Source organism: Sarcophilus harrisii, chromosome 1 (genome assembly GCF_902635505.1).
Source record: "Sarcophilus harrisii chromosome 1, mSarHar1.11, whole genome shotgun sequence".
Classification (NCBI taxonomy): Eukaryota; Metazoa; Chordata; class Mammalia; order Dasyuromorphia; family Dasyuridae; genus Sarcophilus; species Sarcophilus harrisii.
Window position 1 is genome coordinate 491856893 of NC_045426.1, and position 27110 is coordinate 491884002.

At 37.7% G+C, this 27110-nt stretch overlaps 1 protein-coding gene across 2 annotated transcripts in view; it reads right to left on the reverse strand.

The window, feature by feature from the left end:
* The window catches only part of CABLES1 (Cdk5 and Abl enzyme substrate 1), a 139142-nt gene that overhangs the window by 41762 nt on the left and 70270 nt on the right, over positions 1-27110 (reverse strand). Inside the window, exon 4 of one of the 2 annotated variants that reach the window (XM_023496206.2) lies at positions 6585-6662. The exons of the other annotated variant lie outside the window; for it this stretch is intronic. Coding sequence (XP_023351974.2) covers positions 6585-6662 — 78 coding nt within the window. The remainder of the gene's footprint in view (positions 1-6584; positions 6663-27110) is intronic. 2 annotated transcript variants of the gene reach the window in all.

The window sequence follows — 27110 nt, forward strand, 5'->3', positions numbered from 1 at the left end:
TTACTGCATACCAGGTACTGTGCTAAGCACTTTTAAACAATTATTCTCTCATTTGATTCTAGTAACAACCCTGGAAGGCAGGTGCTTTTATTATTCCCATGTTACAGTTGAAGAAACTGAGACTTAAGCTAAATGACTTGACCACTATCACATAGCTAACAAGTATCTGAGTCTGGCTCTGAACTCACATATTCCTGAATCCAGGCCCAGCACTCTGTCCAGTGCACTAATTACCTATTTCTAGACTGACCTTTTGGACAGATGTCTTCAGCATTCTGCTATAGCTTCCAATAGACCAAGAACAGAGAAGGGAGAAAGAGTTCATGTGACTTGGATTCTGGAAGCTCTGATACATCATCATATTCTTTCATAGCACTTATTTTCTTTCTACTATCTCTATTTGGCACTCCTCTCACATTCTACTATGGGGGGAATGGGTATGGAGGAAATTAGGGTCTGTTATAGTTATAAAAGCAATAGTCTCTGGAAAATGAATTTTCCTTTCTCCTGACATGATTGAAACTAATCTGAACTATGTTTTACTGCTGCTGGGTCTGAGATCCTTTACAAGGAGATCTGCAAACTCAAAGTAAAATAAAAGGTAGAAAGATTAAAATAGTGGAAGTGTTTGCTATCAAGGTAATGAATTCACTGCACTTTTCTTTTTCCTGCTTATATGTTTTTTTTTTGGAAGTTAGAGTTGTACATTTTCCTTTAACGATTATTTCATCCATTTTTCTATTCTTTTCTAGATTGGTTCAGTATGAATCACACACAGATAAAAATGAGTTATGTGTGATTATAGCAGCAAAAGCTCTGAGAAGAAGGGTGTTTTTTAGAACACTGAACTGGGACTTTGAACAGTTATGTTTTCTAGTTTAAGATCTTCCAGTAAATGGCTGTGTGTCTGCAGGAAACTCCTCTAAACTCTCTGGGTCTTGGTTACCTCTGGAAAAGGAAGGTTAGTTAGTCCTATGTCCCAAAGACAAAAAGAATTTGAACTTTAAAGGAACACAGAACTTCCCAGTGGTAAGGTGGTCTTGTCTATTACTTTAAATTTTTGTGAGAATATTTATTCTTCTATACTTAATAGAAAGACCTAACCATGTTCAATGACACAGTCTATCTCTAACTTTAAATAGCTAATTTTTTTTCCAGAAACAAGGCTTTTGTACAACACGTTTTAATACTTTCATCATATTATAATTCCCCGAAGAATTACATTCTTAATCTTCTTGGGTCATCAATGAAAATACTTAAGACAAAATATGTTGCAGGAAACTCATATTTCATATTTTTTACAAGGAAAAATGGAGGAAGATAGCACCATATGAATTCTAATGGTCAAATCCCTCCAAACCTCATTTTTCTCATTTGCAAAATAATATTTGGACTAAATGATCTTAAGATCCCTTATGACTCCAACATTCTATATACTATAATTCTACATATGAAGTTTTACTTCCCTAACATAATTCTGAGGAGTAGAATTATCTGAATTCAAGAAATGACCATCCATGAATTCTATAAACCTCCAGTACCAGGGAGGGATGAACACTAACCTGTTTTAAATATCCAGCTAGATATCTTTAACTAGGGTATGTTGACCAGAGCTTTACCTCAGGGTGCTGATATGGTAGGGGTGGAAGTTGTTCTGTACTCAAGATCTTGAGCTACTCCCTTACCCTATGTGACTCCTCTCGAGAATCTCCCACATTTTTTTCATAGCACTTATTTTCTTTCTACTATCTCTATTTAGCACTGCGCTCACACTCTACTATGTCCTGGTGGGGCAATGGCGGGGAGGAAGTTAGGGTCTGTTAGAGTTGTAAGAGTGATATTCTCTGGAAAATGGATTTCTCTTTCTCCTGACATGATTGAGTCTAATCTGAATTATGTTTTCCTGCTGCTGGGTCTGAGGACCTTTACAAGGAAATCTGCAATGACTAACAGTGACGATGGCACAATAGCCAGTGTTGGATCTTGAGATGTTCTTATGGAGCAACTAAGTGGTACAGTGGATAAAGCACCAGGAGGGTCTAAATTCGAATCTGCTTCAGACAGTTAACACTAATTGGCTCTGTAATCCTGAACAAGCCACTTAACTCCAATTGCCTTGCCCAAAAAAAAAAAAAAAAAAAAAAAAAAGAAAAGGAAAAAAAAGATATTTCCTGAGTAAATTCCCTACACTAAATTTAATTTGCCCTGGCCAGAGTTTTTAGTTATAGCCTTCTAGCTAAGGGATGTAGGGGACAGAAATCTGGGCCTGTAATCAGAAGACCTGAATTAAAATCTGACTTCATATATTTACTAATTATGTGGTCCGGAGCAAGTCACTTAACATATCTGCCTCAGTTTCCTCATCTGTAAAATGAGAAAAATAGTATCTACCTATCTCCCAGGCTTGTTGTGCGATCTAATGAGATAATAATTATAAAGAGCTGAGCACAGTACCTAGCACATAGTAAGCATAAATATTCTCCATTATTATTACTATTTTCATAAGGATAATTTAACTTGTGAAAGATACAAGTGCTATAAATGTATCTACATTTTAATTCATGTTACATTTAGGTATCCATTAAGTTTACTTAACTGCTTTGGATCATCTGTTGCCCAGATGATCTATTTTTGGATGAGCTAGTCTTTCTTCTTATTCGCCCAGTTTTAAGACTTCAGAACTTACAGTTCCAAATGGAATGCAGCAGCCTAGAAGCCCTTCTGGCTGAGGAAGCTGTCCAGCTTCTCCACAGTGAATTTCTACTTCTCTTCTGCAGGTCCCTCCACTGTGGTCAGATCCAGAAATCTGCTAGCCACATAAAACACAATACTCCCTCCCTCCTGACTTGGTAATTTCATTCTAAGTGGCCCCACTTGTTTGGATTTCCCAATGGTGTGTGTTATGCATAGACCACTTTACCATTCTTCATCTGTAGAGTAAGAATAATCACACAGGTAGTCCCTACACTTCCTAGGGCTGTGGAGCCAGGAGTGCTTTGTTAACCCAGAAGTGCTGAGAGAGCTATTCCAATCCCATCTAGTCTTATGGTCCTAGATTGAGACCCAGATCTGTTATGAAACCTCTCTGATCTCTCTAGTCTCTAGCACTTGGAACAGTGCCTGGCACACAGAAAGTGCCTAATAAATGCTATGCTTATCCCTATTTTACAGATGATTTTCATTCTTCCCTTGGCTGCATTTACTAGACTTTGTATAATATCATAGAAACCTCTTTGTCCTGGAAGTTCCCTTCACCTCCTGGACCTCACTCACTGGAAATGTCCTCCTTCCCTTCATCTCTCTGGTCCATCACTGACCCACCATTTGAAGGACACCATCCAAGCCAGCTTGTCTTTATTTCTCTGCAGACTACACTCCTGCCTTTCTCTCACACTACAACACTGGTTTGGATATTAAAGTTCTCTAGTGTAAAGGTAGGAGGGGAAAGAAAGACAATGAGCCAAGTACTCAACTCCACCCTAGTTTTAAGAGCCACCACAATATGAATAGGGAAGAAAATTTTAACCAATAAACTTCAAGGAGAGATTGCTGATGGTGCCCAAAGGAGAATGAAGAAGTGGAAGCAGAGAGCAAAAGGTATTCCAACTCTTTCTTTAGGTTCAATGTTTATGGGACCGTCTTCAGTTCTCCTAACCTATCTCCCACCTCCTGAATCTATAGACTACCACCTCTGTCTCCTAACCTACAGCCCACCACCTGTATCTCCTAACTTAGAGCTCACCACCTGTATTTTCTAACCTACATCCTCTCTACAGGAGAAAGTAGGGCAGGTGGCTTCCCCCAGTCCTCCCTCACTTAAATCCAATTCCCTTGCATTGATGGCATCCCCTCCCTGAGGTCATGATGCTCTTTCAGAACAAGGACAAACAACAAGAATCAAGCTGCAGCATTGGTACAGTTATCTCTTCTCTCCTCCCAAAGTCCACTTTTAAAATTCCTTTTATGTGTTTTCTTTCTGCATTAGAATGTAAGTTTCTTAAGCCCAGGGTGTCTTTCTGTTCTATCTGTATTGTCAGAGCTTAGTACGTTATCTGGCACAGAGAAAGAGTTTAAAAATGCTTGTTGACTTGGCTTGTTGATTTGATGAGGAAACAAGGATAAATTTCCTTCCCCATGTCACATATCTAGCATATTTTAGATTTGAACTCAGGTTTCCCTAACTCCAAGTCTAGCATTCTAACACTACATTGCTTGGTAATGTTTTATGATTTACAAATGTTTTATGATTTATGCTTCATGTACAGTGAGCTCATGATCTCTCTGGTGCCCACAACAATCTTTTGAAGTGCGAACTACAGTTATTATCATTGCCATTTTACAGAGGAAGGTTACATTCTACAGTCTAAGGCTCTATATGAATAGACCACATATCAGTATGGAAGCAAGAGTCCAAAGGTCTCTCCTGATTCGTGAATCAGTTAACATCAATTAAACACCCACAATGTTCAAGGCCATGTGCTAGGCCAGGTGCTAGGGATACAAAAGTGAGCAATGCATGCTCTTTGACTTCAGTCTATAATTCAGAATGAAAAATAAAGGTGGTGCAAGGGGTAGAGCAGTGGGCTTTGGATCAGGAAAATCTGAATTTAAGTCTGTTCTTATTTACTTACTAGTTGTGTGTTCTTAGACAAGTCATTTAATTCCTATTTGCCTTAGCTCATTTGTAAAATGGGGCACTGGAGAAAGAAATGGCCACCTACTTCAGTATCTTTGCCAAGAAAACCCAACAGACAAGTCCATGGAGTCATAAAGAGTTGGACATGATTGGACAAGTGCATAATAACATGAAAAAATAAAACACAAATGGAATTAAACGTAATGCAATGTAGAACATACAAGTGCATTGGAGAGATTCAAAGAATGAAGGCTTGCTTCTGGTTGAAGAGATCAGAGAGAGCTTCACAAAGGAACTGATGACTAAATCATGTTTCCATCTCATTTGCCACATCTATCCCTAAACTCCTAAGTCCTCTTAAGCCCTCTCTGGCACCTGTACCTTCTTCCTTTTCTCACTAAGCTTGTAACTGGTCAATAGGATCATAAAATCTCACTTAACACTAGAAGGAACCTTAGAGACCAACTAGTTCAACCTCCCTCACTTTAAGTGGACTTAAGAGACTCATCCCAGATCACCCAGCTAAGAAAATAGATGGTGTGTGATGTGAACTAAGTCTTTCTGATTCTAAGTCTAGCATTGTGGTTATTCCAGGTATGCTAAGTTCTTTACAAATATTATCTGATTTGATTTTCAAAACAACCCTGTAAAGTAGGTAGTGTTGTTCATTTCACAATTGAGGAAACTAAAGCAAATAGAATTTCAGTATTTTACCGAGGGTCTAAGGCTGGGATTGAACTTGGGTCTTCCTGACTCCAGGCACAGCACTCTATCCAGCTGGCTGTCTTTAATTTAACATACAGACCAATAAGTCATGTCTCCTGCTCTCAAGCAGCTAGCTCATTGTCAAGTACATCAGGAAGCACCAAAATGCATACAGAAGATCCTAAATGCTAAGGTTAGAAGAAGTTTTCTAAGCCACTGGTTCCCAACCTGGGATATGCCTGAAAGTGCAGGAAGCTTGTCTGGAAGGGTGGAGAATACTGAATAAATAACCTTACTATTCTATTGAAATAGTCCAGAAACTTCAAATTATTTTCTGATCGATGAAGTTACAAAATTTGTGTTCTACATATGAAGAAGAAAATTTTATACCTTGATTTTATTTCTTATGGGCATTATATACAAGGTAAAAAGGAGATTATATTTTCTTTTATATGAACAAGAGGATATTTGAAAAGTTACTGAAAAACCAAAGAAAAGAAGGATTCCAAAAGATCTAAATAGTCAGGGTGGGCTTCATAGAAGAGAAAGGACATACTGAGGATGAGCAGAATTCGATCTGTAGAAAGAAGGGAAGGTAGCATTCCTGGAAAGAACAAAGACATGAGCAACAACGTAGGACGGGGGATGCCATAGTATATTCAGCGAAGAATAAGGGAGCCAAGTTCTCTGCTAACGCACAGCCCTACTTCCCTCAGTGCTTTCAAAGTCGGAGTGGAGGCAGAGCAAAGATCCCTTGCCCTGATAATTTGTGGGTACCACCGAGTTTTCTGATGCTTGGGGAGGTGATACTTCCAAAGGTGGGCAGTTAAAGCTGGATAAACTGTCCCAGGACCAGCTGTCCTGCTGCCTGGCTATATCTATTTGCCCTCTTTCATAAAAGACCTTTCCCCATACTTAAATGCCACCCAGCAGGATTTATAGGTTTCCCTGAATTGCTTGTGCTTTACTACCTTGGCATGGTTGAAAAAATAAATATGTATTAGAACAGCAGAAGCAACGGTGGAAAAACACGAAATGGCCTGGACAGAAAACCTTTCTGGCTGCAAAGAATGTGGAACAAGCTGGGAAGATCTCCCTCTGCCTCCCCACCCCCAAACTCTAAATATTGGCTTTCCAGTCAAGTGGGAAGACAAGCATTCCAAAATGCCAGCCTTGGCTAGAGTGTCGGCATCTGTGGGGCCCTTTTGAGACACCCCCACAGAAGGTGCATGCGCATACGTACCCAGCCTGGGCGCAGTCCCGATAAGGCAGCACTGAAAAGATGCTACAGAAGGACCTCCTGCCGCTGATAAGGACTATTCTAAAAAAAAACACAAACAAACAAGAACAAACAAACAAACACACAAACTAAATGCAAAGGCTAAAATGAAAAAAAGGAAAAGAAAAAAAAAAAGAAAAAGAATCCCACATCAAAATCATGACTTGAGCATTCATCAAGGTCATAGAAGTAGTTAGATTTTACCTCCTTTTTGGGCGGATGGGGCCCAGTTCTTCAGAACAAAAATGCAATGAAATTGCTTAAAGAAAAAGAAGTCTGCCGTCTCCTACTGACCAAATATTAAAGGGGCTCGGTCCAGGAGGTGTTCGGATGAGCACATCCTCAATAGTTTCTGTGATAAGTGGAGCTGGCGACTATCCCCCTGTGCAAGGAGCTGAGCTTTCATGGGGATGGGTATTTTCTTCTCTGATGCAAACTCCCCCATCTCCACTCCCTGTGGGCAGATGGACTTGAGCCATGCAGCAGCAGCAAAATGCATCCCTTTATCACCCACCTGTGGCTGAGCTACCCGACTGCCCTAGGCTGCTCCGGCCCACTCCATTCCCAGGTCCCTGCTTTTGAAGGCTCACCTATTTTATGATGTCGGCTAGGGATTGGGCTCTACTGGAATGACTGTGACCCAGACTTATCTAAAAGCCAAAATGAGACTCCAGAGTAGGAATCTAGCAAAAGGATGATTTTATTAGGGTGCAATTATCTACTATAGGATCCTGCCTCTAGAACTGAAAAAAGCCTCAGAATCTGTCTGGCTCTGTGCCTTCATTTTATGGATGAGGATACGAAGGTTCATAGAAAGTAAGCCTTGTGTCCAAGGTCACAGGGCAGTATCAAAGACAGAATATGAACTCGGATCTTCAGACTCCTGGACTAGTGCTCTTACCACTGTATGACACAGACTCCATATTATATGCTCAAAGAAAATTCTGCCTAAGCTTCTACTGCAACCATACATGTAAAAAATTATAAATTTATTTATACATTTTATATTTACATATTATATATATTCTGTTTATTTAATTTGAGATGAATTTTAAAAGCATTTTCTCTACATAGAACAATAGCTCATATTTATACAATCTTACATCTTCACAATAACTTTATAAGGTAGTATTATTATCCTGGTTTAAAGAAGAGAAATGAGACTCACTCAAGTTAAGTGACTTGGCTAAGAGTATACAGCTGCTAAGAATCTAAGGCAATATTCAAACTTAAGAGTATTTTGATGCCAAGTCAAATGTTCCATCAATTTTGCCATCCAAAGTCCTGTGTCTCCTGTTGCCATCCAAAGTGTCTCAGAGAGAGGAAGAGAGGGAGAAAGAGTGAGAGGGAGAGAGGGAAAGAGGAAAAAGGAGGAGAAAAAGGAGAAGGAGAAGGAGAAGGAAGAGAAAAAGAAAGAAGAAAAAAGAAAAAGAAAAAAGAAAAAAGAAAAAAGAAAAAAGAAAAGAAGAAAAGAAGAAGAAAGAAGAAAGAAGAAAGAAGAAGAAGAAGAAGAAGAAGAAGAAGAAACAGAGAGAGGGGGGAAAGCAGGGAAGGAAGAAGGGGAGAAGAGGAAGGGAGGAAGGGCGAGAGGGAGAGAGAAAAGGAGAGAAGGAAGGAGAAAGAGGAGGATAAGGATGAGAAGATGGAGGAGGTGGACAAAAAGAATGAGGAAGAAGAATAGGAGGGTAAGGAAGAGAAGGAGGAAAGGGAGAGAAAGAAGAGGAGGAAAGGAGGAGGAAGAAAAGAAGAAGAAACAACAAAAACCAGTAATTGCTATTAATCTGGGGAAAAAACACTTTGAAGGGGGACCAGAAATTGCTGGAGAAAAAAACTGAGCAGATCAGTAGTCACAACCCAAAGTCAAATTATTTTTTAACTATCATTATGACATCTGGAAAAATCAATACTTTCTTTGTATCCTCTCTTCCCTCCAGAGTCTCCAAACAGAAGAATAGAATCATGTGGACATACATTTAGAGAAGGTTGTACCCCAACGGTGTATCCCAAAGAGCAGGGATTGTGGGGCAGTGATCAGGGATGACAGGAGATCACACAATACACCTTTATGGAAGCTACCTCTTCAGACTAAGAAAACAGTTGTAGCATAATTTTAGCCTTCAGGTGTCAGACATGAGTCTCCTAAGCTTCCATGATAAAATAAGGGAAAAAGGTTGAAGGATCAATCCTGCAATGTTGTGAAATGGATAGAATCTTGAACTTAAATCAAAGAAGACTCAGGTTCAAATACTTCTGTTTCTTACTAGCCATGATGTTGGGCACTAAGTTAACAAGCATTAATTAAGTACCTTCTGTGTGTCAAGTGCTGGGGATACACATATGACAAAATAACTTGTTATTCCACAAACTTAAAATTCTACAAGCGTGTGAGTTTCTATCTTTGCCTCTATTACTACCAGAAATGGTAGTATATAAATTGAAAACAATTTATATAAATTGAATAAATGCATTCAATTTATTTAATTTGAGATGACTTTAAAAAGCTTTTCTTTTTGTATATTTAACCTCATTTATAAAATGAGATCAGATGATACTTAAATTCCTTTTCAGCCCTAGATCTATGATACTATATTGACCTAGACCTTGTATCACTTCCTTTGAATTCCTGATCTCAGCAAAACTAAGGCAGCCTGAATTTGCCTCTAATGTCTTCTTCCTCCAACCCTCTTCTCCCTTTAGATCAGGGATGGGGAAACCTTTTTTTTCTGTCAACAGCCTTCTAACATCATTGGTGGGCCATACAAAATTATCAAATAGAATGCAAGTAGTGGGAGATTGTTGTACTTAGCTTTCAGCACATCATCTTGTGCTGGCAGCAGCCTTGGCAGGAGCAGACCAAGTAATTTTATAGATCATGGGGCCCACGGGTCCAATCTTCCCCACTCCTACTTTAGACCTATGGCTGCCTCCCTTACCTAATTTCTCAGGCCTCTCCACTCCTCTTGTCAGGCAGATCATTCTGATAAACATCAGTGAGTACTCTTTCCAATTAACCTGGAATTAGGATGACTCCTTTCTGAGTTCAAATCCAGCCTCAGATACTTATTTGCTGTATGATTCTGGGAAAGTCATTTAAGCTATTTGCCTCAGTTTCCTCATCTGTAAAATGATCCAGAGAAGGAAATGACAAATGACTCCAGTATCTTTGCCAAGAAAATTGCAAATGGGGTCATGAAGAGTTGGATATGATGGAACAACATGCAGTTCCCAGTGGTGTTTGCTTAACTCAAAGGAATGTAATTTTAAGAGACATTTCAGATATGGTGATAATGCTCTTTTTTGGGGGGAGCATTTTAATGTAGGGGTATCCTTCCAATGCCCCACAGAGCATAAGCCTTGAGCATCCATACTATGGCATGAAGGCAAGAATATTGGACTTGGAATTGGAGGTTCTGGGTTGAAGAGTTGCCATTCTTGTAGTAACTCTGAACAAATCATAAATGCTCTGAGACTTAATTTCCTCATCAGAAAAATAGATTCAATTTGGATTCAATTAAACAGACATTAAGCACTTAACTTTGGAATAACACTGCTAAGGATGGCAAGGCAAACAAACTTTTGAGAAGACATGATCCATCCTCTCACAAAGTTTAAGATTTGGAAACATAATTTCTTCCTGCCCTAATCTATCCACCAATTAGCTCCCAAAGTGACTTTCCTAAATCTCATGATTGTATCAATCTCCCCCCATCCTACTTTAATAAATTGAAGTAGTTCTCTACTACTTCTAAGACCCAATGATGCAAAAAACCTCCACAGAATAAAACAATTTCATTAATGAAATATTGTGGAGGGAAAACATAAAATGAAATATATTGGTGAAATTCACACACTGACTTAAGGTTAGATGAGGCTTTAGTAGTAACAATTTATATTTATCAAACGCCATTCTTTTTAACAAGCACTTAGTGCTGTGCCTGGAACATAGTTCAAAATACTTCATAAGCAATGCCTCAAGCCGTTCTCGTTGTCACCTTACTCGTAAGCAGAATAGCTGGTGATTTGTGGGGTGCATCCCACTCTAAACTACCTGCTACTGACTTGTCTTCCTGCTTGATATTCCACCAGTAGGTTGTACTTCCTTTGGATTGATTAAATTCTCTCCCTGGAAGGAGTAATCCATTAAAGGGGAATATCAGAAACTGGTTCATTATAAGTTATTAATTTCCATCTAATAACTGGTCTAGTTTAGACTAGTTCAAGAAGGAAAGGGAGGGGAAATTAGGGAAATGGGATATTGTTTAAGAAGCATAGATCTGGGTGGGGTTCTGTGGGGAACATGAAAACACTCTTGTAGGTGAATCAGGGGACCTTGGGGCAGGGAGAAAGTTGCTAAAAAGACGTATAAAGCTCCTTACCTGGGTGATCTTGGACTAGTCATTCTACATATAAGGGGATGGATTAGAGGAAGATTCCTCAAATTTCTTTCATTTCTAAGTACTATGGTTCTATGGTCCTAAAGGTGTATTTTGTTTCTTTCACAGGGCTGCCCAGGTATAATATATTGCTTCTGACACAGAAGAGGTAGCAAGTACAATATAAGGGGGATGGATGGCGTTGAAAATGATAAACAGGATGTAAAGTGGGGAGAAACAAAGACTAAGGAAAGAGGTGACAAGAGTGTCAAGGATCAGGAGGAGGTAGTCAAGAAAGATAATAAACATAGGAACTTATTTCTGTATGGGGAATAAGAGATGGAGTTAGAAATAGATACATAGAACCCATAGGTACTGGGAACACTAGGCATGTGACAGACTAATAGAAAAGGAGTAAGAAAGGGGATTAGGGGAGAAAGTGCAGGAAAAGGAAAAAAAGAAAAGGAAAAGGAGAGAAAAGAGAGATCCAAGAAGAATGGAGGGAAGACAATCCATAATCAGAGAATTAGTAGCAAGAGACTAGGAGAGAGAGAAGGGCACATTTACAAGGGAAAAGTGATGGAGAGAGACAGATTAAATGAGGTGAAACTCATGACCCAAATTTTCTTGTTATATATACGATGACAGAAATACTGAGAAGGTCAGTGATTTGCTTGAACCTAGTTGGCAAGCCAAAAAAAAAAAAAGGTCCAAGGATCAAAATAACTCATTATATTGGTGCTCTAGGCACAATTTCACTGTGCACTTAGCCATAGTACGTTATTACCCAGTAGACTGCTAGGGCTTCTCATCTGTCTGGGCTAATAGGAAACAGGTGGCAACCTTATTGGAACAGTAATACTCTAATTTGCTCCACTGAAGGGATACTGATGTTGACGGCACCAGTAGCAAAATCAGCTCTAATAGAATCCTTCTCCACCTTTCCTGGCCCAGAACAGGGACGTCCACCCTCTTCCCCACAGAACTCTCCCCGCTAAGTCAGACTCTGCAGACACAGCAGGAGGAAAAGGCCAGGTAACCCCTGGGGACAACAATGGCTCCAGCTTTAATAGCCGGTCGCTCTACTTTCCCCTGGCGTTAGTCCTGATCCACCCACAGGCCTTTCCTGCATGGAATGATTTATGTAATCAGTCTGACACATCCTCTGAGCCAAGGAGTCCCCAGGGAGGCCAGAACTAGATCAATATGTAACAAAAATAAATAAAAATACAATACAATATAGATGATGCTAATTTGTGTTTTTCTGAATCAATATGGGCCTCTAGAAATCCTTTTCTATTTGAGTTTTTGACACCATGGCTTAGTATACAATATTAGAAGTGCAGCAGATATAAATTCAAAATTTGCCTCAGATAACTGCTAACGTTCACTTTTCTATTATAGTGTCTAGCAAAAAGTAGATATTTAATGTTTTATTGACTGATTACCTGTGAAATAGGGATAATAATAGTAACTATCTCCCAGGTTGCTGTGAGAAGCAAATGAGATTATGTAAAAATTCTATGTAAAAGTTATTAGTGTATAGCTTCTATGCAGAAGAGACAAGAGACAACAGATTATGTTTAAGTGAATTCAATGAAGAAGTACACTGAACAAAGCAAATGACAATATTTATGGAATGTTCCTTTTTCAACTCAACAATCCACAAGCATTTATGAAATGCCAATTTAGAAGGCACTGTGTTAGGTGCTGGCAATATACAGGAGAAAACATGAAGAATCATCCTTTTTTGGAGGAATGTACATTTTACTGGGGAGTGAAGGGGGAGGATGAAACATATACAGAGTAAAGTCAATGAGAACTGTCTACAAAGTAAATAAAAAAGTAATTTGGGGGCCAGCATTTAAGACAAGCTTTATGTTGGAGGAGGCCATCTAGGCTGAGCCGTGAAAAATGAGGATTCTAAAAGGTACTAACTATGGGGATGAATTCTATGGTCTCCCTGAGCAGAGTTTGAGGAACAAATACCACCCACAGCTTGTGTCCCTACATATAAATTACAATTGTGGTTGCTGGAAGCGGAGCTAGAGAAAACAAGTAGACTTTGGGAATTTTTAACCAAAATGTGCTCTGTGATTATTATAAAGTACAACTACATTCTGGTATGACTATGGTTAAAGGAGGCTGATGAGGGGTGGCTCACATTTAGCAAAAAATAAATTCACTTGCTTGGGCTTTAAAAATAGAAAAGTACAAAACCTAATGCATATGTAAAAGTTATGGTTACAAAATGGGAATGCTTCTCAGCTACAGGATGAGGATCGCCACCTGTCTGTTTGGCCATTTTTATAGAATGTTGGAATTAAAGGGAACCTTGGAGAGAACTGAGCTCAATCCTTTTATTTTATTTAAGAGCAAAATGAGGTTCTGAGAGAAGTAACTTGCCCAGAGTGACCCAGTAAGAAAGTACCTAAGTCAGAACTGAAACTTGTGTTTTCTATATCACTATTTCTATAAGATTAAATGAGATTCTATTTGTAAAGCATTTTATGTGTGCTCCATTATAAATAAATGCTTATTCCATTTCTATGTGAAACCTAGTGCTCTTTTTATCATACCACCCAGTGATAAAGGTAAAGGGAGGATGGGATGAGTGAGTAGGAATAAAAGGTGGTTATCCCTGTTGCCCTATGCGCCTGTCCAGACTTTCAAAATGCTAATATTTGATGTATTTGAATTTAAGCAGAAGGGCCCAAGATGGCTTTAGGAGCCAGTGGCAGACCTAGGAGCCAGTGGCAGAGACCACAAACGTTGAGACTTAAGCAAACTTTGCTGTTCAAACTCTGGGGGATCTGATGACAGCAAATGTTGCCACCCCTAACATATCCCAGATTCCTCCTGAGGTCTCTCTGAGGCCTCAGGAAGGAGACCTTGGACTCTGGCCTACGTAGGCAAATCAAAAAGGAGAAGCCAGTTTTGACAGCATGGATCCTTTTCCAGCCCTACATTCGTAAACATGTGCAAAAGTAATCTGAAAATGTTATCCTGGATTACCAACTGCCAAGCCCAGAGCCTCAATTGTTGATGCAAATTTACTGGTTCCCTTCTTACAAGCATCAAGAAAAATTTCTGTGCTTACCAAGTTAGTTAAAAATAAAACATAATTGTTTGCTTCCTCAAAATGCTTCCATACTTAAAAAAAGAAAATCAAACCAGATGCTGTCTATCAAGAAATACATGAGGTTACCAAATCTAATTCCCACATCAATAGACTTCACGTATAGGCTATCCACCTATCTCACCAACAAACAACTATTTATTGTCATCCTGTCTCCATTACCCAAAGGAATTTTTAAAAATACATCATGTTCCATCTGTGACACATCTTGTTTGAGGGCACGATGGCCAGCAGCTTTAAACAAAGGATTATCTCAATCAAGGAAGGAATTACTATCACTGAGGAGTACCTTTAAAGAATTCAAAGATCAAGTTTCTGGACAAACCCTGCCCATTGGAAAAATTAGAAAAGAAAAAAATTACAGGGCTGGAGGTAATATGGGCAGAAGTTTCTAAATATGGGCAGAAAATATTTTCTTAAATGCTTCCAGAAAGTACTTCTAGTCCCCTGCTGATGAAAGTTTCTGGATTTCTTCGTCATGAGGCTATATATCTATATTCTAAATAAAGTGTTTTTGGTACAGAAGACATTGAGGTCTAAAGTCCCTTCTGCATCACTGTCAGAGCACGAGTAGGATCTGTGTTCAAACATTAAAAGTATGAATGGGCCCTCAACTCTAAAATCTAATGATATCACAAATGCATGAACTGATGGAGTACCAGGGACCATTTTAACTAGGAGGGGTTTCAAACCCATTACTAGTTTCTTGGTCTGAACCAGCACTACTTGCTATTTTAGTTCATACGTAGAACCTTTGTGGTCAGAGTTTCATAACCTGGGGGTGGGGGATGAATGAATTTGTTTTTAATAGCTTTTTATTTTTCCAAATACATGCAAAGATCATTTGCACCATCTACCTTTGAAAAATCTTGTGTTTCAAATTTTTCTCTTCCCTATGCAGCAAGCAATCCAATATAGTATGAACTTGTTGTTTTTAAAGTTTTTATATTTGTTGTTATTTAGTTGTTTTAAGTTATGTCCAACTCTTTGTGACCCTTTTTAGAGTTTTTTTAGTAGAGATCCTGGAGTGGTTTGCCATTTCCTTCCCCAGATCATTTTATAGTTGAAGAAACTGATGAAAAAGGGTTTAAATGACTAGCTGAGGATCACACAGCTAGTGAGTGTGTCTGAGACCAGATCTGAACTCAGGAAAATGAGTCTTCTTGACTCCAGATTTGGCACTCTATCCACTATACCTCCTAGCTGCCTTTGCTATAACTTGGTTTCTTTGTCATTCTATGGATTTAACTTTATGCATTTAAAACATCATTCTGGGAATATGTACTTCCCAATGATGCACAAAAGAATAAGAATTTCTACTTCAGTATTCCAAAGGACTCCTTTTACAACAAAAATGATTTCTGATAGAACCCTGAGGAATCTTTCTGCAGCCCAAGGTTTGATGGTAGATATCCAGGTGGAACATCCCACTATAGAAAAGTTTTCTGAAAAATAATAACTAACACTTCCAAGCCAATTCTTTAAAAAAAAATTTAAAAGTCAATTCTTTCAAAAGGGGAAAGAAACATGAAAATCTAAACAAAAGGCCAATGCAGGCTAACAATGGATAATATTCCCAAGAACACGGTGTAGAAATAGTTCTCAGTGCTTTTTTGGGGGGAGGAGGGTCTAGGTGTCTATAACAGTTGATTACTCAAAAATAAAGATGTTTTCTTAATGTTCTAGTACAAATCCTAGATTTCCAGGAAATGAAAAAAAAAAACCCAGAAGAACCAGAAAAGGCTGGCAGCCAGTCAATTTTCTTTTCAATGCTGCTCAGTCCCCACAGCTTCCTCATTCAGAAGACCTGCTATTGCAAGTTACATTTGCTGGTGGCCAGACAAAGAACTCAAAAAAAAAAAGCTATGGAGGCTGACATCAGAATGCTTATTTGGAATCTGAAATTTCCAGAACCTGCCAGAATCATTCCTCTTCTAGTACCTCTCCAACCGCTGCTAACATTTTCCACTATTACCCTCAACCTCTTTCCTGAAAAACGTGCAGTTAAAAGGGTAAGGGATGGCTCCCATTTGTGTTCTTCTGAAAAGTTGGCAATGGCACAATAAAAATTTTATTAAGAAAAACAAAATGTTCTCTTGGTCTATATTTATATTTATCAAATGCAGTGGGGTTTTTTCCTCCCCAGAAATCACCCCCTAGAACTAGGATATACCTGATACAAACATACCAGGAAAAGACAGAGAAACTTTTCAGTGCTCATCGTCCTTCAATTCAAAAACCTCTCACTCTGGGCAGAGGAAAAAGCCACCATTGTTGCCCAACAGTGGGAAGAAGGGACAGGAATATGGAGAGCTAGGAAAGTGGCCAGGAAGCAGGACTCAAAGTATATTCTGAAGCTTCCAGCGCCGGGGGTCCAATAGTGAAAGAGCACCCAGCAGCTGGTGGAATCTCTGGCTTGGCAGCTGCTGTGCCAGTCTGGTGCCCTCTCTTACTTCTCCTTATCAAGAAACACTCTTACGTGAGTAGAAGACAACAGAGAGCTCTGGTCTGTACCAAGCCACATTCAGGTTTCAGAGGAGGTAGATCTCTCTTTCTTTTCTTCCTTTTTTTTCCCCCCTTTCTGTCTTTCCTCAATTTTTCTCTCATCTCTCTCCTTCTGTCTCTCCCCTCCTCTTCTTCTCTCTCTTCTTGTTCTATTTTCCCCTCTATTTTTTATTTCTCTCTCTCCCTCCTCATTCCTCCTCTTTTTCTTTCCTGCTGAAAGGTAGATGTCCAAAAATGATAAGAATCAAAAATTTGATTGGGGCAGAGAGCTTCCTGTGGGGAAACTTCTTTCTCTGATACAGGGGGTAATTCTTGTATAACTTAGACTGCACCCACCTCTGGTGAATCCTCTGTTCTTATACGTCATTACTCCTAGTCCTATTGCTGAGCCTCATCCTTGGTACCATCCTTGACTTCTCTCTTGCATTTATCCCATGCATCCAATCTGTTCCCATGTCACATCTTTTATACTTTCATAGCATCTCACATAGGTCTTTTTTCTCTTTATTTTCTATTTACTCATCTCACACCTGGACTATAACAGACAAGTCCGCCCTCAATACCAAAGTGGTCTTCCTAAAGCCCAAGTCTGACCACTGCCTCCCCCTCTGTCCCAACTTAAAAAGCACCACTGGCTTCCCAGTCTTTCCAGGAAAATATAGAGGGTGTTCCAAAAGTCCCAGTGCACTGTTAAGCTACTCAACTTCCAATGGAACTAAAGTGTTGAGGGCACCCTGTATAAAGTCCACTGCATAGCCTTTTAAGCCTCTCACAGCCTGGCCCCTTCTACTTTTCCACTGAGTGTCCCTACACTTTTTTCTACTCCATGACTACATAACTCCTCAACGATGACCTTTTATTCCTCAAGCACAGACTTAGCTCCTTTTCCCTAGCTGACTTTTAGACCGGGAACATTTTCTCTTCTGCCTCCTTGCTTCCTTTAAGACACAGCTCAAATCCCACTTTCTACAGCCATCATTTCCCAGCCTCCTCTACTGCTCGTGACTTTATCTGAGAGGACTTACTATACATTTGTACTATATATACCTTGTGTGGACACAGTTACCAATCGGATGTGAGCTCCTTGGGATAAGGGACTATCTCTTGCCTTTGTCTGGATCTCCATCACTTAGTATGGTACCTGGCACATAGTAAGCACTTAATAAGTACTTATTAAGTATCTTGCACATATTATGTCTCAGGAGAAGGACATGAAGACTTATCCTTCTGACTCCAAGCCCAAGCTATACCATCCTAGCTGAAGCTGAATTCTGCTTCAGACACATAAAGCTCAATGAGCATAAACAAGTGAGCTAGATGGTACACTGGACAGAAGGGAGTAAAGAAACTCAAGTTCAAATCCAGTCTCAGAAACTCCCTTAGCTGTGCAATCCTGGGCAAGTCGCTTTACCTTTTTGCCTCAGTTTCCTAAATTGTAAAATTGGGATAAAAATTGTATTCACCTCTTAGGATTGTTCTGAGTACCAAATGAGATATTTGAAAATGCTTTACAGTTAGTAGGTGATATTTAAATGCTTATTCTCTCCCTTTCAATTCTTTGCCTGAAAAGTGGGGATACTAAGAGCACTTATCTCGAAGGGATGCTGCCATCTTAATCTCTATCACGTCAGCTCCCCTCTCATATTGACAAGTTCTTTCTGGGGGGAGAGGCTTCACTTTGGGAACAGGCTCAGGCTAGGAATGTTTCATTCTTCTTCTAGGTGTGCTTTTGACACTAGGCTTAGCCATCAAGACTCAGCTACTTTCTCTCTCTCTCTCTCTCTCTCTCTCTCTCTCTCTCTCGCAGAGGTTCTTAATTCATTGTGTGTCATAGGTCCCTGTGGCAACCCTTTTTTTCTCCTATTATTTTTTAATAATAGCTTTTTAATTTTTTCCAAATATGTGCAAAGAGTTTTCAACATTCACTCTCGCAAAATCTTGTATTCCAAGTTTTTCTCCCTCCCTTCTCTTCACCCCCTTCTCCCCAAAGTAATTCAATATATGTTAAACATGTGCAACTCTTCTATATTTCCACATACATCATTAAGCTCATCTTTGATCATTTCTCTGTCACATAAGACTCCCTGTCCCACTAGTGGTGACCCTCCATATGTATTTCTGATCAGTTAAATTAGAAATCAGTTAAATTAGAAGCAGGTACTTCACTGATCTGTGCCTCAGTTTCTTGAGGTGGTAGGAGATTACCTCATCTGGTTCTTGATTCTATAATCCTCCTAAGAAGGATAAACTGATTGCTTGTGGCTGAGAAAAGGGAAAAGGGTTCCAAGCAATAAAACAAAAAAAAAAATGCCAAGAGAATGGAGAAAAAAGGGAAGAGGAAGATGGGGTCTACTGAGGAAAACTGAGGCAGATATTTTCAGCATGGTTCAGACATTGGAGCAATTTCCTGCTTTTTAATTTAACTGGATAGAAATAGATATTTTCTCAAATTAATCTAATATCCTTTTTTTCCATAATTTTTAAGCCTATTACTGAAAAACATCCATTTAAGTTTTTCTGAGTTCTATAATCTTTAGGCAGGTGACCTAAAAGAAGCCTCAGAGAAAGCTGGATCTGATGACCTATAAGTTTTCTTCTAAATGTAAGATTCCACTTTTCTATGATAATGCATCATATTGGCTTCTAAAACCCTTTTAGCTATTTTGCTTGTCCAACAAAAAACTCGGAACTCTTCTATAAAAAACAAAATTAACTGGAAGACATTGCTGTCCATGTTCCCATTGCAGATGGGACCACAGATTTAGGGTTAGTAATCTGGAGAGCAATTTGAACTATGACCAAAGGGCTATAAAACTGCACATCCTTTGATCCAGCATTGGCTTTCTACTGTCTATATCCCAAAGAGATCATAAAAATTGGAAAAGAACCCATATGTGTAAAAATATTTGTAGCAGCTCTTTTTGTAGTGGCAAGGAACTGAAAACTGAATGGATGCTCATCAGTTGGGGAATGGCTGAATAAATTTTGATATACAAAGGTAATGGAATATTATTGTTCTATAAGAAATGACAAGAAATTCAGAAAAGCCTGGAAGGACTTACATAAACTGATTCTGAGTGAAGTGAGAAGAACCAAGAGAACATTGTACACAGTGGCAGCAAAATTATGTAATCATCAGTTGGGTTGGATTTGGCTCCCTTCGGCAATGAAGTGATTCAAGCCAATTGCAATAGACTTGGGATAGAAAATGCCATCCACATCCAGAAAGATAATTATGCTGTGGATCAAAGCATAGTATTTTCATCTTTTTATTGTTGTTGTTGTTGGTGGTAGTAGTGGTTATTTGCTTGTTTTTTCCTTTCTTTTAATCTGATTTTTCTTGTGCACCATGATAAATATGGAAATATGCTTTAGAAGAATTGTTCAAATTTAACATATATTGCATTATACATGTATAATGGGGTGGGTTGAGGCAGGGAGAAAAATTTGGAAGTCAAAGTTTTGCAAAAGTGAATGTTGAAAGTAATTTTCCAAATTATCTTTCTCCTTGGGTTTGTTTCACGTCATTTGTTTCCTTCTTAATCCTTCTTGAGCCTCTCTTTCCCCCTCCCTGTTCCCCAACCCCACTAGAATAGAAAGGAAAGGTACCAGAGACTCCAAGCAATCAACAGCACTCCTTAGCAACTGCTTAAAGAATCCTTGGAGATGAGGTCGTTATCTGGGAGCTTAAATGAAATTTAGGAATTATCCTTGGATTTCATTTATCTCTTCTCTTACTGCCCCTTGGTACTAAGGCTTTGCAGAGAATTGGCTATAAACCTATAAATAACCTTGAAGAAAATGCTTTCCTGATGAGCCTTTGGCTCATTTATAGGATGGAGAAAGAGTCCTTTTTCTTACCAAAATTCTGAAATGCCTCATGGCAGGAGAAAGACAGTGTGGAAAGGAGTTGAAAACTATGGCAATCAGCAATCCTATCCCCTATTAGTAAATCATTCAGTGTCATTTTCTGAGTAAGCTGGGTACCACTTTCTAGCTGCTACGTTTTTCTTTGAAATGTACAATTTCCTCTAACACATTTTAAAAAACCAAGTTAGTTTGATAGATTGTTACTGATGAAACCAGGAGCAAGGTCTTAATGTAATCAAAGTTTCTTTTTAATTAGCCAGCCAGAAGCCAGGTGTGATGGTACATCCCTGTAGTCCCTGCAATTGACAGGGAGGCAAAGGCTGATGGATTGTGTGAGCCTGGGAGTTCTCAGAGGCAGCGGGCTATGAGGAGGAGGAGTGGGGGTATCTGCACTATGGTGAGCCCCCATATTGGGGCTGCTGAAGAAGAGGCAAACCAGCCCAAGTTAGAAATGGAGCAGATCCAAGCTCCTGTGTGAATCAGTAGTAGGAGAGGAACTGTGAGCTGGGGGGAGATAAAAAGACCTAGCCTTGAATAAACAAACACATAATAAAAATTTAAAAGTAAAAAATTGATAAATATGTTTAATAAACATTGTATTAAAATGAAAATGCTAACAAGATAATTGTATAAATACGAATGCATATATTGGATTTAACATATAGCTTACCATGTTTAACATGTATTGGATTACTTGCTATCTAGGAAAGGGGGAGGAAGGGGAGGGGAAATTGGAACACAAGGTTTTGAAAGGATTAATGTTGAACAATTATCCATGTATAGCTTTTAAAAATTAAAAAGCTTTAAAAAAAATAAAAAATGAAATGTAAATGCTCTTAAATGTCATATATAAATATAAAATATATATATAATAATGAAATGAAATAATTAAAGTAAAAAAAATCTGATTGTATAGAAAGGAAAATGGAGTCATTTTATACAGGGGGGGATGTATAACAGCAGCAGCAGCAGATATACAATATCTAACATGAAAAATGCAGGTGAAAGATCCCCTTCCTCTCCTTTTTTTCAAGGCTTTATTTTCACACTATGATTGCACTTCACAGGAAAGCTCTGTCCCCTCTCTCTAATCCTCCAACCAGGGTTATCTCAAAACCTTTTAAGATGCTTCTAGCAAGCTGACCAAAGGGGAATTGTAATGGGTTAGGGTTATGTTCACTTTTAAAATATCCTTTTCTGTCTGATTTGAATGGAGTGACAGTTCTAAAAGTCCACACCTTAGAGAGGCACCTAGAACAACTTTGGACAGGTGTGACTTCACCTTTTTATACACTAAGCAGAGCAAACATGAAGCAGATGGCTTCTCTCTCAGACCTACTTTGTGAAAATAATATTAACTGAAACAGCCATGAGAGTGTGCCTTGAGTGTGGAATGAGGGCTCTCCAATTCCAGTACTTTGAAAAGCAAATGGTTCATGAATCTAGAGGTGTTGTAAAGACTGAGAGGAAAAGTCCTTAGGTTCATAGGACAATAAAAGCACTGAAAATAGATGATTCAATAGAACAATGGCAGTTTTCTGTACAAGGTCAAGCTAAAACCTTGGCTATTAATTAACTAATTAATTAATAAGAATTTATTCAGCATTTAAATTGTGCAGGAATTTCTGAGGTTTTGAAACAACTCTGAAATAGTTTAAATAATGGATAATGAAAAGTTTAAATAATGATGAAGAGCAAAGAAAGCATCAAGAGAACATTTTATATGGTAATAACGATGTTTTAAAAATAATGATGAAAGATCAAATCATTTGGACTATTATAAATATACAAATTAAAAATAAAGGACACAAAGAAAGATGCAATCTGCATCTGGAGAAAGAATTGATAAATAGAAGTATGTATAGAATAATTTTACATATGTGTGTAAATATATATATGCAGACATATACGTCTATTTATGTCTGATGGTAGCCATCTCTAGGCTGGGGGAGGAGAAAAGAAAAAAAAAGAAATATACATGATAACTGGTGAATCTTGGGAAGGAATAGCAAGTTGTACATGACAGATTTGAGTTTCATGCATAATTATCTTTTTTATGATACTGTGTTATATAAATGCTTATTTTGTTCCATGGATTGAAAATGAAACAAAATTTTAAAAAAGTTACAGACCATGATTATGTTGGACTTAAAGAAATGATAAGGGATAAACACAGCTAACACAATATCATAAACTATCATAGCACAGCTTAACGTTAGAGAGGGGAAAACTGTATGTGTTTAATCCAAGATGGACTCTCTTTGCTCACTGGGGATCAGATTGGGGATCATAGCACAGTTTGCATAGAAGCTGGGCTTTTAAAGATGAGGAGGAATTCAACCGCCAGAGAAAAGTGTGAGCAAGGCAAGGAGGTGGGAGAGAATGAGGTACAATGATGGAGTTGACAGGAGTCCATTTTAGTGAGAGCACAGTTTGCTCAAAGGGGCAAATCCAGACCGGCACCATGTTGCAAAACCTTGTTGCAAATCTGGACTTTATCGCATCCACTCAGAAGTCCTATTGCTTCTCCAGGTAAGGCAAATCAATAAGCATTTATTATTGAGAGCCTACTAAGTACAAACACTATGCTAAGCCGCATCTTGTTATATCCTCAGTGTTTAGCAGAGTACCTGGCATGAAATACTTGTATATAGTACTTATTTTGGAAATGATTGATATTATTGGCTGTGAATATTCCTATGTGGTTGGCGTGGAACCTATTGGAAGGATATTCATGCTCCAATTCAACCTGGTTCATTTATCACATCCCACAAGCTGGAGAGACTTGGAAAACCCTGGATTTCCTGTGGAGGGGACAATTTTTACCAGGGCTTTTTCCAGTCACATATAAATCTGCTGCAATCATAAAAACCTAGGCCATGACTATGTTCATAAAATATTTTCCTAATTATAAAAGCCATCTTACTTTATACTATAGGTACATTTCTGAAAAGCTATTAAGTTTTCATAAATCACATATTTTCCTTTTTATGAGGCATTTGGGGTTAAGTGACTTGCCCAGGGTCACACAGCTAGGAAGTGTTAAGCGTCTGAGGACAGATTTGAACTCGGGTCCTCCTGACTTCAAGACTGGTACTCTATCCACCTGCCCCATATTATATTTTCCAATGACTTACATAAAGACTAATCGGACTCATTGGAAGACTCATTGGAAAATATAATGACTTACATAAAGACTAAAGAAATTCATTATAGAGATAGTATTTATTAAATATTTATGGTATGTATATAATTTATTGTCTTCATTTCTGATTGACCTTCAAATGACAATAGCTATTATTTTAACTGTTATGATTATTTCAAGTTTTTCAATCTTTCTTTACTCAGGACAACCTTTTTTATCAAATGGAAGAATAGTAGTCAAGTCTTCCATAATACAAATAATGATCCCTTACCACATGTGATTAGTAAGTTAGATGATTATATATTTGGTTTTCTGAAGACAAAACACACCTATATTGGTGTTAATACTGCCAATTCACATTGATATAGTACTTTTCTGACAATTTTGTGAATCAGCTAATGTATGACTATACTTATTTTTTCCACATAAAAAAACTCAGTTAAGTAAGTGACTTTCCCAAGGTCAAAAACCCTCCTCCCCATTAAGTATCAGAAAACTGAGACTTGAACCCAAGTCGCCTGACTATAGATCTCATCTTCTTCATTCATATATATATACCCTGTGGCATTAAATGAAATTAAATCACAAAGGCATTAAAGCTGACAAACATGACAATTTAGGTCTGATGACAAGATGTGATTTCCTAAATATCCAATGGGAAGATAAGGAATACAGAGAATGACAGAATGAATAGGAAGGGTAGATCTTTTAATCCAAACCCTTCATTTTGCAAATAAGGAAAACCTAGCTCAATGACTTAGCCTAAAGTCCACTCATCCAATAAATTATGCTTGAACTAAAACCAATGTCTTAGGACTTCTAATTCATTTTTCTTTTTGTTAAAACACATGATTGTGGTTTTCAAAAAACAAGCAAAAAGTAATATAACAAAAAACCTTTTCTGGCATGGCAAATTAAAAAAGTTACTGCAATAATTTAATTGGAAGAAAATTCTAAATATCTTCTATATTTCTATAAATAGAGTTAGGTATCAGGGATGAGATTAGGAGTCCAATTCATTCTGCTAAAGAAAAACCATAATACAGCAAATTCTCTGTTACTGAGGAGTCTCTCAACAGATACTTTAGACCTGTATGCATGTACTGTAGAGGAACTGAATCAGTGAGAGAGAAGCCAAAGAAACCTCAATTTTTTTTTAAATATAAAAGTGACCAATCTAAATGTTGAAATTTAGGAAAGGATGAATTCAAATGTGAAACAAAGTAAAGGCTAAAGGATTAGATGATGATGGAAAAAAGGAAGTAAAACTTGCATATTTTCCATGTTCTATTCAACACATTTTGGCCTCTAGTTGTGGAAATGCAAAAGAAAATGAAAGAATCTTCTGGGTTTCGGAATATAATCTCATTTTCTCTTCCTCCTTTCCAAAGTCAGAAATTAGGTATTATTTTTCTAGGTCAAAAATAAAGGAAAGACTTGATTATTAAAGAATATGCATATAACCACAAATTAGAAATTTTAAAAATTCTTGCAATGTTTGTTTATTTGTATTAGCTAGGTTTTTTTTTTAACCTAAATCCAACTGGATTAATCAAAACACAGTTGTTTAATAAAAAGAGACTTTCATAAGTATCTTTCAAATTTATTTTTGTGAATAAAAATATTTTCTTTACTTCCCATCTCTTCTGAACTTCAAATTGATTATCAAAGTGAAAAAAAAATTCTAGAAAACTATGTTAACCATTAAAAATTAATGTTTTTGTATAAGTTTAGTGTTAAGTATATTTTATTTTTACCTAATTCCATGAAAAGTAATAAATCCATGCTTGGCATATAGAATCATAGAATTATATAATCATAAATTTGAAAGCAACTTTAAAAAATTACAAAGTCCAAACTCCTTTCCAGTGTATAAATTGCTTCTAAAACAACATAGAATAAAATATTTTAAGTGCCTACTATGTTCACAAGGACAGTTGGTAGATAGAGCACTGGGCTTGGAATCAGGAAGACTTCTCTTCCTGAATTCAATCTACCTTCAGAAAGTCACTAACTGTGTGATTCTGGGCAAGTTCCTTTACCCATATTTACTTCAGTTTCCTCATTTGTCAAATGAGCCGGAGAAGGAAATGGCAAACCACTCCAGTATTTTTGCCAAAAAAATATTCCAAATAGGACTAGCTAGGTGGCACAGTGGATAGAGCAGTGATTAAATTTGAATTCCAACCTCAGATATTTACATTTACTAGGTGGACAAAAAAAAAAAATGAGAAAAAAGGAAAAAAAAAAACCCAAATTGGATCACAGAGTCAGACACAACTGAAAAATGACTAAACAACAGTAACAGATATAGATATAGCTGTAGATAGTGACTGATAGAGACAGGAGTAGAGTTAGAGAGAGAAATAAAGACATAGTATTGGAAAAGTCATCACCATGTTTCAAGTCAGGTAGTCATCCAGTCTTTGCGTGGACACTTTTTAGTAAATTGATTCACAGACTGCCTTCCTTTGTACCCGCTCTAATTTATCAGTATCTCTTAAAAGAAAGTGCCTCGATCTAACATCATTCTCCAGATGTTCTGACTTACACCTTACACAATGTATGGTGTAAGAGACCAAATACTTCTTGTGATTTGGACATCTTGTTTCTATTAATGCAGCCTAAGAGTGTATGTACAGCCTAAGGGTGTATGTCAGCTTTTAAATAGATTCCTTAAACCAGTGACTCATATTGAGCTTATAGTCAACTTAAATCCTAGATCTTTCTGATTAGACCTGCTGTCAATAATAGTTCTAATTTAGATAAAAGATAGAGCAATAATTTACAAAATAAAAATATATATTCTCTAAGAGCTCTGTGAGAGAATGTAAAATAATAGCATTTTCATTTTTGAGAAGATTAATAAGGTAGGATGACCAGAGCTTTTCCCCAGAATATCAAAGACTTTCTTGGAGAATAAGTATTTTGTGTTTTGCAAATTATTGACTACCTTTCTCCACAGAGTCCTATTCCTTAGCCCATTCTATTTTCCTCCTTCTTAGGGTGGCTCAATATGATTAGAATAACTTTTACTTAATTTAAAGTGACTCTATTATTTATAATAGGATAAAATATGAATTCAAAGTCAACCACATTCTTCTTCTCATCTACTTTTCTAGGCTAATTTTGAATGATTTCCTCTTATACAGGAATGTTGCATAGAGGATGTAGTGGTCACTTTGGAGTCAGAGATAGTCTCACCAGAGTCAACGAGCATATATTAAGCACTTACTGTATGACAGGTCCTTTGCAACCCTAAGGATACAAAGAAAGGCAAAAAAATATCCAAAACTAAAACCCAAATCAAAAAATTCCCAAGAACAAAAAAGCCAGTCTCCAAACTCGAGAACCTCACATTCTAATGGGGGAGAAAGCATGTAAAAAAATCACATGCAAACAAAATATATACAGAGAAAATTCAGGATAATCAACAGCTGTGTGGCACTGGGGAAATC